The sequence below is a fragment of the Homarus americanus genome, unplaced genomic scaffold, assembly GCF_018991925.1.
Source record: "Homarus americanus isolate GMGI-L3 unplaced genomic scaffold, GMGI_Hamer_2.0 scaffold39155, whole genome shotgun sequence".
Classification (NCBI taxonomy): Eukaryota; Metazoa; Arthropoda; class Malacostraca; order Decapoda; family Nephropidae; genus Homarus; species Homarus americanus.
Window position 1 is genome coordinate 7941423 of NW_024737042.1, and position 12926 is coordinate 7954348.

The 12926-nt window shown below is 46.5% G+C and overlaps 1 protein-coding gene across 4 annotated transcripts in view; it reads right to left on the minus strand.

Annotated features, from left to right (window-relative positions):
• LOC121872657 overlaps positions 1-5655 on the minus strand; it is a 134337-nt gene extending 128682 nt beyond the window's left edge. For 2 of the 4 annotated variants that reach the window (XM_042375599.1, XM_042375600.1), the window contains exon 1: positions 4638-5654. In XM_042375599.1, the coding sequence (XP_042231533.1) occupies positions 4638-4660 (23 nt within the window). In that variant the 5' untranslated portion in view covers positions 4661-5654. Of the gene's footprint in view, positions 1-4637 lie in introns of all 4 variants that reach the window. The other 2 variants (XM_042375598.1, XM_042375602.1) reach the window with 2 other exon arrangements.
• Positions 5656-12926: the final 7271 nt, after the last annotated feature.

Sequence of the window (12926 nt, forward strand, 5' to 3'; positions counted from 1 at the left end):
CTTACATGATCCCAACACGACTATAAAAAAGTTCAGTCAATATACAGTATATCAACAAATTCCTGACACCAAATAGGAAAAAAAAATACTAAATTATTAAAAAATCCCTCAAATGTTACTCAGAATAGGTAGAGTGGAGGGGGGAAGTAATACACTAAGCTTATGGCTAAACTACGTACACACAGACCCAAGAGGAGTGACGTGAAGAGGCTTAAGAACCACCATGGTCTTGTTACCAGCCAGCACAACAAGAGTTACATCACAGCTGAAGATCCAATAAGATAAGACTCGGTCAGGTTACATGTGCATCGCTGGATTCATGCACGACCGACGGCCTTGACAAGCGCTGTGACATATCAATCATAGAAACACCACGAAATTTCCTAACTAACGAACGAGCTAACTAACGAACGAACGAGCTAACTAACGAACGAACGAACTAACTGACTAACTTTGCATCTCAAGCACAGAACCAACACTAAATTTCTCCCTAACTCCTTCAGTTGTTACACACTTTTTAACACCCATAAGTGAACATATCTACTTAAACCGAAAAAGAACAGGGCTATAGGATCAGATGAAGATTAGACACCCTAACTTATTTCACCCTAACCTAACAGAATCTAATCTAACACCCAAGTAAAGTTACGGAGTTTAAACCCCTTGTGTACGGGGGTCTCTCTGTGCTGAACAACATCGTCTGGTATTGGCCAATTAGAATATTAAAAATGGCGTCCTCGTACTGAAGGGGTTAATTAACAGGTGACATAAGCTACGGGGAGGGGAGCTAATCTTCATGTGATCCATTATTCCTTCTTTCTTTTAGTGGGGGTAATTTATTAATGATGTAGTACAATTATAAATACACCTTCGCAAATTCTCGGTCAAGTCAAGTTAGTCATGAAATGGTGGTTCTTGACATTTGACACTGTGACTTTCCCTTAAAAAAGTATATTATCTCGAATGGTGATAATGTCGTTTAGATGCAATTTTTCAAGACAAATGTTTCTCAGTCGTGGCGGTCCTCCTCCTCCTGTCCGCCCCTAGTATTGGCTTTCATGGGAGGGGGGTCGTTTTTACTCCCCCTCCTCCCCTGGCAGTGTATATGGCTGTTGGGATTTGTGCCGTATAGGAATTAATTTCTTTAAACTACCTGTATCAGATTTTTTAAATATTCCTAATTAGAATTTTCCTGTCATTTGGATAACTCCTCTAACTGGTTAAGCTAAAACACAAATATCACATCCCAAAATGGTTTAAAATCTCCATGAAAACTCTATACAGTAACTAGGAACGCCCTCATAACACACACCGCGGTTGATTAAGGAAGCCAATTGGAAGAAAGTTAATTTGTTTCCTCATGAAGGCTTCCAATAGACTGTTCGTGACGTATCTTTTATTTTCCCTCAGAGCAGATGGGAGAGTCTCGGACCCTCAATGTTTACACAACTATCACCCAGCCAATTGTTCTAACTTCTTTTTTAACTAGGATTCGTTTACACATTTCTTCACCTTGCCTGTAACGCCATTACGGAATTATCTTAAAAGAATCTACGTAAAGTAAAAACCTTCTCCTCTATTACTGTAAAATATAACTACTACAATACTTTTATCTGTAATTAAGTGTCGCTCGCAGGTGGGATATATTTTTACGTCAGTCCAGATCCGAACACTGCCTCTTTTTGCGATTCATCTGTATCACAAACCTTATATGAGAAATTCACAAGACAGCAATATGGATTTCTTGGTCACTTGTGGATTTTTACCATCTTAGAATACACGTTTAATGCCCTATTAATTCTTGGGACTTCAGTAATACATTATCTGGGGAATAATTGATTTTCTAAAAGGCAACGATTGGTCTGTTAATCTTGAAAATGAGATCACGTGAGGACCATATTCCTGCCCTACACTGATCTCTGACACCTTGATTATGATCGGACTGGCATGAGGTTCCCGCTACCAGATCTTTTAACCCCTGGTGAATGTTTTGTTTACACGTGTCAAAGGAAAAGGAATTATACACTTAATGATATTCAACGGCAGTTTTTCCTTGTCTTTACAAACGTTTACTCCCGTCGAAAATTAAGATTGGGCAATAATATGAGCTTTCGCCACACACACACACACACACACACCTGGAAGGACTCTGTTTCAAGCAAGTCAAACGTGGCCTTCCGGTGTCGGGCAAGTAGGCGCGGAATAACCGTGTGGGTAAAACATAACAGTCACTCAAACACCTACTGTATATCAAGTCACACTGGGAACAAAAATGAAGCCCTTATATCAGGCCACACTACAAATGAAGCCTCAACGCCACTTCAAATGAAGCTTCAACACCAACAAAATGAAGCCTTAACACCAGCTCACCCCAATAAAGCCTAACACCAACCCAAATGAAGCCTCAACACCAACCCAAATGAAGCCTCAACACCAACAAAATGAAGCCTCAACTCAAACTGGAATGAAGCCTAAAGTGAAGCCCCTCAGGCAGTCACGTATAGTCATGTCGTGCCAAGTGTCTATTGAGCTCACAACTGGCTTAATGAAGGCTCAGAACACACACACACACACACACACCAAGAAAAGCCTCCCTCGCAGCAGTTCAAATCCCTCAATGAGTACAGACATAACCACACCTACGAAATAATCTCTCATGACTACTAAAACACAATCACGATTTTTATTTATTTATTTATTTATTTATTTATTTATTTATTTTTTATTTGTTTGTTTTGTATCTCCCGCAGTGTAAAGAAGCAGTCGTCTCTGTCTGTCTGTCTGTCTAGGTGTCTGTCTGTCTGTCTAGGTGTCTGTCTGTCTGTCTGTCTTTTGATAGTCTGTAGGAAAAAATCACATGGGTTTGTCAGGAAGAGCCGTGAGGTTGTTTATATTCGTCAAGGGAAAAATAATCACGAGGGCCAAATTGTTCATATAACTCAGCTTAATATAATCTGAAGCAAGCCAACCTAACCTGACCTAAATAAGCCAACCTAACCTGACCTAACCAAGCCAACCTAACCTGACCTAAACAAGCCAACCTAACCTGACCTAAACAAGCCAACCTAACCTGACCTAAACAAGCCAACCTAACCTGACCTAAACAAGCCAACCTAACCTAACCTAACCTAACCTAACCAAACCAAGCCAACCTAACCTGACCTAAACAATCTAACCTAACCTGACCTAACCAAGCCAACCTAACCTAACCTAACCTGACCTAACCAAGCCAACCTAACCTGACCAAGCCAACCTTACCTAACCTGACCTGACCTAATCAAGCCAACCTAACCTAACCTGACCTAACCAAGCCAACCTAACCTAACCAAGCCAACATAACCTGACCGGAGCCAACCCAAGTAGCCAGAGCCAACTGGAGCCAACCCAAGTAACCAGAGCCAACCGCAACCAGCCCAAGTAACCGGGGCCAACCAAAGTAACCGGGGCCTGCCTATCCTACCCCAACACTTCCCAACAAAGCAACAGGATGTAGAAGCACTCGAGATGAAAACATGTTGGGCGCGGCATTTATACTTCAATGGGAGGCTGTTTGGTGGCATTTCCAAGGCATAGTGTTATTGGGTATGGGCAGCGGGAGTGCGGGTAGTGGTAATGATGGTAGTAGTGTTTGGTGGTGGTGGTGGCGGTCACTCCAGGCCTAACCCGCCCCAATAGAGGGTAATAGGCCTGGCCATACCCACACTCCCAGGCCTCGCTTGTTGCTGGGTCTTCCACACTGCCTTCCCGTAAGTCATAAATAACACATTTTTTTCAGCTACAATATGGAGAAAATAATGTTATTTTATTACTATATATCGATCTTTATTTCTATTATAAACTGTACAGAGAGAAACCAGACAAGAATCGTGTTTATATCAATTCACGAGGACCATACACGGGAAATAAGTATCTGATGGCCCTGTTGGCTATGCTAGGTCAAAGTGAATTAGTTTACCTTGTTAGTATACCTGCCCTGTCCACGTACATTTTTGTATACATGCATTGTGTATTCTATGTATATTGTGTACCTGCAATATCTTTATACATGCCGAATTGTATAACTGCATTGTCTATAAACATGTTGAAGCATTGTAAACTTGTATAACGAGCTTAATGAATAAAGCTAAACTAAACTGAGGCATCACCTGGCCAACGACTGAAGACATCTGTTGGCTCTGTCAGCTAACTTTTGCTCTTTAACAAACTTTATGGGTGTTAAGAGTCGTCATTAGTCTTGAGACGACGAATACTGTATACTTTCTGAAGCTAAACATTGAAAGATATCCCTCAGAAAATGAAAGGACTACCGGAAACTGTCTGTCTGTGCCGCCACCGTCTACAAGTGAACTCCACGACCCGGACATAAGGGAGCTTTAAGCCTACCCATAGAACACGTGTCCTTCACTTTAACTCGGGACAAACATCTCTCACTGACACTCCCGGATGAGGAAAAAATATGAATGTCAGTCCTTTTCCATCAAGTAACATCAAGTGTGTTAATTATCAGTAAAAATGATAATCCCTGGTCAAAAACAACCCCAGACACCACAAATAGAAGGTAATTTCGTGTATCAATTTATAAGAGGTGGATCTAACATGAGGTAAGGAAGGGGAGCAAAGAACCAGACCCAACTCACATGTAGGTCCACAGAATGTCCATTGTTGCTTGATGGTGAGTGAAGCAGCTGGTGGTCACGACGGGCTCCTGCCTCAACCCTCACACTTAAACATCCTCGCCACTTCCCGCACCCTGACCAACGCCAGGCTCCATACTACACCTCGTGCACTACACTATCGTTTCACTACGCCCAGATCACTTCACCACTCCTCTACCAATACACCACAAGTGTTTGGCTCGTGCGGATCACTGGTCAACTCAACTGCGGGACTGTCAACAAGCGGCCGACATATGAGAACTTTCCCCAACAAGAAGTGGGTCTCTTTCACAGGCTGTTGAGGTTCTGGTTTCAGAGTCTGGATGGAAACACTCCCATGAGATGAGTGACCGACACTCCCAGTGTGCTGAGTCGCCTCAGCTTGTCACACTATCACACTGTGTCACGCTCCTCTAGCTTAGTATTACTCTCTTCGTTCCAGTACACTCGCCACTAATATACAATAATATCACAGTTTACGGCAAAGACTTTCATGAACTGCACTTACGAATATGAATATCTTATAGACCTAATTACTGACAACTAATATAATGCACATGTTGCCCAGCACTTGTCTAGTATGACGCTTCCGGAGTAATGTATAGTTGTCTATTATGACGCCTCCAATACTCGCGGTAGGATGTAGCACTTCCCACAGCAGCCGCCACGCCGGGTGTGGTCTACTTCCCTGCTACCAGTCACCCACACACAGTCTCAACTCTAGGCCTCTTTGTCCTGACCACACAAGAGCGCACCCAACTCTCTCCTATCGGGCCGTTTAGGACACAAGGAGGAGTGCCAGGGAGGCAGGCAGTGAGCTGGAGAGCTGGCGGAGAAGTGAACCACACACGGCCGCCACACGCTCAGCTGCGGTGATGAGCGTCAGCTGGCCGTCACCTCTGCGACCACTACTGGCACACTGGCTGGATGCCTCGTGAGTGCCACCAAGACGATGGGTGGGCGGTGGCAGTGCCCGGGCGGCCTGCAGTGAGCCAGGGACGGCTGTACCACCAAGTTAAATATCTGCACCACCAATTGTAACAGAGGGCGAGCACGGCTGGCATCACACATCACGCCATGGTTGTCGCTCCTCGCCAAACACACACACACACACATACTGTACATACACACCGGAATTACGCGCAGGATGTTCTTTATCTGTTACAGCTGGTTAGATGGATGTCATAGCTGGGTGAATAGATGTCACAGCTGGGTGGATAGATGTCACAGCTGGGTAGATAGATGTCACAGCTGGGTAGATAAATGTCACAGCTGGGTAGATAGATGTCACAGTTGGATGGCTAGTTGTCACAGTTGGATGGCTAGTTGTCACAGTTGGATAGCTAGTTGTCACAGTAGGGTGGATAGATGTAGGGCGGGTGGATGTCACAGCTGGGTCGACACAGAAAAGGTAGTTACCATTTGGCCTCGCATGGTGGGGCTTACAGACACTGCCTCGACCTCCCCGCTAGTTGGTGGTCACAGGAAGTCGCAATATACGTCTAAAACGACAGAGTATCGCACTTTACTGAGGGGAGGGGGGGGGGTGCGTGAGGAAAGTGTTGGCTGGTAAGCTGTGAGCCTCCAGCTGTCAAGAATCCACTCCACATTAGGAGGGTCCAGATAATTAGCCCAAGTTAACGAACTCCCAACCACCATCAAGCCGCCCTCCTCCTCCTCCTCGGTATAATTCACCCAGGATAGACTTATGAACACCATTTAAGACCTGGTTTCACTACTGTGTGTGTGTGTGTGTGTGCGCGCGTGCGTGTGCTGGGGGTTGTGGCCCATCAACTGTTCTCATTCCACCACCTGGTATGTTCTTATTACCACCATGCTATGTGAACGATTCCACATGATACTAAATGTTACATAATACTTCCTTGAGATAAATGTATAGTAGGCTATATACCAGGTGGCTACAAGAGAACTCAGGCTCTCACTGGTTCAGCCATGTTAATATTATGATTTTTATCGACTCTGTATCAATGTTCTTCTGGCTAAATAAATTGTTTCAATATCAATATCTATGCTTCCTCTTCACTCACACACACACACACACACACACACACACACACACACACACCAGCGCTTCTACCTTTGCCGTAGATACCGCCGCCGCCGCCGCCACCACCACCATTCTTGAGTTGCAACTTCAGCTCATAAAATGTCGAGACAACGAGGCTTACGAGCGCCGCCCCAGGACCTACCTTTGTCTTCACCACCCCCACAGACGTCCACCCCTGCCAGTACCGTCACCACCCCCACAGCCTCCCCCCTGCCAGTAGGTCTCCCCTACCAGTACCGTCACCACTCTCCCTACCAGTACCATTCACCACCCCTGCCAGTACCGTCACCACCCCACAGCCGGCCCCTACAATACCGTCACCACCCCACAGCCACCCCCTGCCAGTAGGGGCTCCCCCTACCAGTACCGTCACCACTCTCCCTACCAGTACCATTCACCCCCCCTGCCAGTACCGTCACCCACCCCACAGCCGGCCCCCTACCAGTACCACCACTCTCCCTACCAGTACCATTCACCACCCCCCTGCCAATACCGTCACCACCCCCACAGCCGGCCCCCTACCAGTACCGTCCACCCCCACAGCCACCCCCTGCCAGTAGGGTCTCCCCTACCAGTACTGTCACCACTCTCCCTACCAGTACCATTCACCACCCCCCTGCCAGTACCGTCACCACCCCACAGCCAGCCCCTACCAGGCCACCTCACCACTACCAGTCGTCACCACCCCCACAGCCGGCCCCTACCAGTACCGTCACCACCCCGCCCCCACCACTCTGTCCATTTAATGTAAGCGGTTGAGTCAAGTGAAGTTGGCCACAATTATTGAGTTTTATTTTCCAAAACCAAAATTGGAGCGATGTCAATTTTCAAAAAAATCAAATTCTTTTTCACTTTCTCTCTCCTGCCAGACAGCGGCACGTGTAGCCTCTAACTTTTAGAGTGCGTGTGAGCACTTATTGTAAGTGGGTAACTGATAGCTACCAGCTGTTAACATTACTGCATTATGGAAACTCACCACCAACAAACACGTTAACTAAACTCACTCAACGAGACTTACTTGTTCTGGTGTTGTATCCTCTGTGATGTGCACCACACACACACACACACACACACACACACACACACGGCCATGATTTTTTTCTCCAATTCTATGCAAGACGAGTAAAAAGTAGCAAAATGTTGGCGACGATCACAACAAAAGTATTATAACGCCAGTGGTGAGAAGTAACACGAATGAGCCAAGTACACTGAGCCACCCGTCTGTACCGAGAGAGACAACAGTTCCCGCTGAGTGCACTTACAGGTAACACACGGGGTCACTCACTACTGGCACACAGGTAACACACGGGGTCACTCACTACTGGCACACAGGTAACACACGGGGTCACTCACTACTGGCACACAGGTAACACACGGGGTCACTCACTACTGGCACACAGGTAACACACGGGGTCACTACTGGCACACAGGTAACATACGGGGTCACTCACTACTGGCACACAGGTAACACACATGGGGTCACTCACTACTGGCACACAGGTAACACACGGGGTCACTCACTACTGGCACACAGGTAACACACGGGGTCACTCACTACTGGCACACACACAGGTAACACACGGGGTCACTCACTACTGGCACACAGGTAACACACGGGGTCACTCACTACTGGCACACAGGTAACACACGGGGTCACTCACACTAGTCAATCAGTCACTAATTGCTTGCCAGAAGTCCAGGCTGCCTACGATGACTTAACCCGTTGAATACAATGGCTTAACCCGAGTGAAACGATTTAACCTAACCTCAAGATTGAGATGAAAACCTTTTGAATACAATGACTTACAGTATACTGTGCCAATGAGTACGACAATCTTGTATTCAAGGGTTTAAGTGATCGTACTCATGGCGTTACGACAGATAAATAGCATCATCCTACCATGCCACAACCCCACCCTACCTTAAGTAAACCGCACAATACTCGCATCACAGTACAGCCAGTGTGTGTGTTTAGCTCTCACCGTCAGAGGAGGTTTAACAACTGACGCCTGATTCTCCCTGTAACACGTCAATCATTCCCGGTCGCCTCACCACCATCACGCACAGGCAGTATACTGTAGGTGTCATGTGGGCCACATTTCACGCCTGGCTGTACTCGATACTCGTGACAGACACACAGGCACACTGTACGGAACACACTAGTGGGTAATACGCAATTAGGAATGCGGGACCAGGTATGGTTCTACTAGACACCTGTGCCACACAGACGAACACAGGCAGGGGACGCATCAGGGATAATGCTCAGTGACCACTCATGACTATATTCGATACCCCGTCCTACCAACAAATAAAAATGCGTACACACACACACACACACACACACACACACACACGTACACGCATTGAACGAAAATAAACACACATCCACACGTGATATATGAATAGCACAGTAATGCGCAGCATGGGTGAATGTCCGCACCTGTTCCACACACACACACACACACACACGGGACGCACCAGTAATGAACACTCGGGCCGCAGGGCAGCACATTGCTATACTCGTCGCTTGTGCCACACACACACACACACACACAAGCCCGAGGACGCATCAGTAGTAGTGCGCAGTAGGGGGTGCATGACTGTGCCGGACACCTGTGCCACACGCAGGCAGGAGGAGGATGCCCTCATCAAGCAATGATGAACGCCAATGGTGGAGCTACGATCAATCCTGCCCCTTACACACCTGCCCATGTAGGACACTCACCTGCTTAGTGATTACTCCCACCCAAACCCACTCTCCACCCCTCCCTCCTGTAGGGTTGTTGCTCTTGTCACAACCTCCGGAGTTCAATTATCATATACTTCCTGGCAGAATTGCAGGTAATGAGATTCAGTCGGACGCAAGGTGAACTGAGGCCGACATACAAACACTTCGTGCACGACCAAACAGCTGAAGTTTCAGCTAGGTTAAGAAACTGTCAAGCGCAAGTGCAGGTATTGAGAGCGTCCAGGATCCGAACACCTTACATTATTAGTTGTTACAGTCCCTGAGCTGTTAACCTTGAGGTTAAGGATCATATTCTCTCTGGACTGGCAGTGTGAGAGACACACCGGCTTCTGTGGGTAGCGCTGATAACATCACAGTAAACACCCATGCAGTCACCCACACCTGTCGTGGAATGTTAAGTTTTAAACTACCAGTCGGTAAGTTCACACACACACACACACACACACACACACACACACACACACACACACACACACACACACACACACACAATATGTTTTTATCACTTGGTGAAATCAAAGATCGCCCAAAAACAATGATCGGTTTGGGTTCTTTATTCGCACGCTGGCGTTCACAATTTTGATCTCATCTACATACTTAAATTTCACAGCTGGTCGGCCTCAGCATCAGCTGGGTGAGGCACATTTTTTGGTTAACACCGGACAAAGGTCAAGGTCACGGGTCAACGATGAGCATTAACCCACATTATAATCATCCATAATAATCATTAACCAATTGCTACAAACACTTTACACGAGTCAGGAAGGGCTGCGACGACCCACACAAAGTTAGTCATTTTCTTATTTTTATTACAATATTTTTTTAATCCAAAATATGATAAAGATATGACTGCTGTGACTTTATTTCAGTAGCTGTGAGGTGTGTTTAAAGAGACCTATAATAAAACACCTCTTACGTACAGTACACACAACAAATTGTATGAGCACCGAGGCCTCAAGTCCAGCTAACTACACTACCTCAATCATGTAACAACAAGGACATCAACTTCCTGAATCTTCCACTCTCGAAATAATATCTTTAGGTGTTTACTCTTATATAAACCATTAAACCTAACATAGTTCACCGACACAGGTATCCAGTGCATTGCTATTACCCCTCACATCCAAAGCCATTTAAACCAACACACTGTACCAACCAATACACCCCTCCCCCGAGATTTCAGACATAGACCCTCGTATAAACTTTATATATAAACACATAAAGGTCAACACCGACATGTTTACTATACAATCTCTCAAGTCATGCAAACAAGAAATTACCTACCACATATTTACCAGCCGAGGACCTTCCTGTCACGACTTGAGAACCATAACTTAATGTCACAGGGTCCCAGCTGCCCGCCTCCAAGCACCTCACCATCGACGAAAGGCTTTACTACTCTAATGCCCACAACTCAATAGAAACATATCACCCCTATATGCATGAGCCAATCTTCATATGTGTATCTAAAGGAACTATACATACCTTGCTGATAAACACACACGTGAGACTACAAGGGCTTTAAAGGGTGATGAGAAAATGCAAACGTCAGTCAGACTCGGGCGAGACGAAACACCTCCTCCCCCTCGTCACTTCAGTCAAAGTATTATTGCAGGTTCATAATTATCAGAGAGAGAGAGGGGGGGGGGGGAAGGTTCTCCCATACTAACAAAATATAATACTCGAGACATTTGCTTCATTCCCGCAATTCACTGTTCATTTATTTCTCAACGGATGTTATTATTCAAGTGACTTCCTCCATGGCACCTGTCTCCATCCCTCCTCCTCCTCCTCTCAAGTTATCCTCAATCACTCAGCACTCCTCCTCTTTCTCCCTCACCCACTCCCATCTAGCCCTTCCTCCGCCATTCCCTCAGCTACCTTCCCCTCCGCCACTCCGTAACTAACCCTCCGTCCCCAAATCCCCAAATCCCTCAACTACCTCCCTCCTCCGGCAGGTCATCACACTCAAGCACCCTAAACACACCCCGGGTAAATCATTATACTCGTCCTCCTCCCCTCCCCTCCCCTCTCAACCTCCCCATCCCTCTCTCCCCTTCCCCCTCCACCTCCCTATCCCCTCCTCTCCCCTTTCCAGCTCCTCCCTCACCTACAGGAAGACGAACACTCACACCTCACTGTTCGGCCCCTGGAGGCACCCCACCTCAGCCCTGGAAGCACTTCACTAGAGCCTTGGAATGTTATACCCCATCCTAATTCTGTTCTCACGCCGCCGCCCCCCGACACCACCACCACCTCGCTGTGTTTCTTCGTCATGAACAATACTTGGAGACGAACGACAAAATCACCACCTGATTTAAAGCCAACCATACGTTAATTAAAGGTGATACTTATTTACGCAAATTTTAGCTCGGCTTAACCAAACTTACCTTGACCACACCTGAGCTAATCTCTTCGTCTGTTACATGGAGGGGGGGGTCAGCAGTGACGTCACCTACCTTGACCTGCCTCCGTCTTCATCCCCGTGACACCACTATCCCTCACTTCCTACCCTCATCTTCCTCCTTCTACCCTCCATCTTTCGACCTTTCCTTCCACCATACCTCCCTTTACCCCTCACCCCCTCCCTTCCTGGCACTCCCCCCATTAATTGTGTTGAGTGGTGGGCGTGACCCGGTCCCTGGCACCCCCACAGCGCCAGCCAACGAGAGGGATTGAATAATACGACAGGAATATCCAAGGAGTGTCATCTTTATCCCCCGGGTGCCACTTGTCCGCCGTCACCCCTCATTAACACTCGTTGCTACCACTTACGGCAAAAATGCTGCACCCAACAGAAACCGCACCATGTATGTAACTAAGTATGCCTACATAAACTTAGAAACCGCACCATGTATGTAACTAAGTGTGCCTACATAACTTAGAAACCACGCCGTGTATGTAACTAAGTGTGCCTACATAGAAACCACACCATGTATGTAACTAAGTGTGCCTACATAGAAACCGCACCATGTATGTAACTAAGTGTGACTACATAAACTTAGAAACCGCGCTAAGTATATAACCCAGACGCAAGATACAATGTAAAAAACGCGGGTAATCTTCGTATTTGTTTACCTAGAGAGAGAGAGAGAGAGAGAGAGAGAGAGAGGGGGGGGGCTGGAATGTTATTAGGTGTTGTTAGCGTCAAGGTTGTGTTTACATGAGAGATATACTGCCTGTAAATATCTTAGTCTAAAGTTTCTTTGTAAAACATTCCAGAGAGCGCAAGTCATCATCATTCATTATCTCCAAGCCCTATCTACAAGGGGCACAGTTCATCACCAAGTATTACTCCAAGAGGCACAGGTCATTACCAAGTATTACTCCAAGAGGCACAGGTCATCACCAAGTATTACTACAAGAGGGACAGTTCATCACCAAGTATTACTACAAGAGGCACAGGTCATCACCAAGTATTACTCCAAGAGGCACAGGTCATCACCAAGTATTA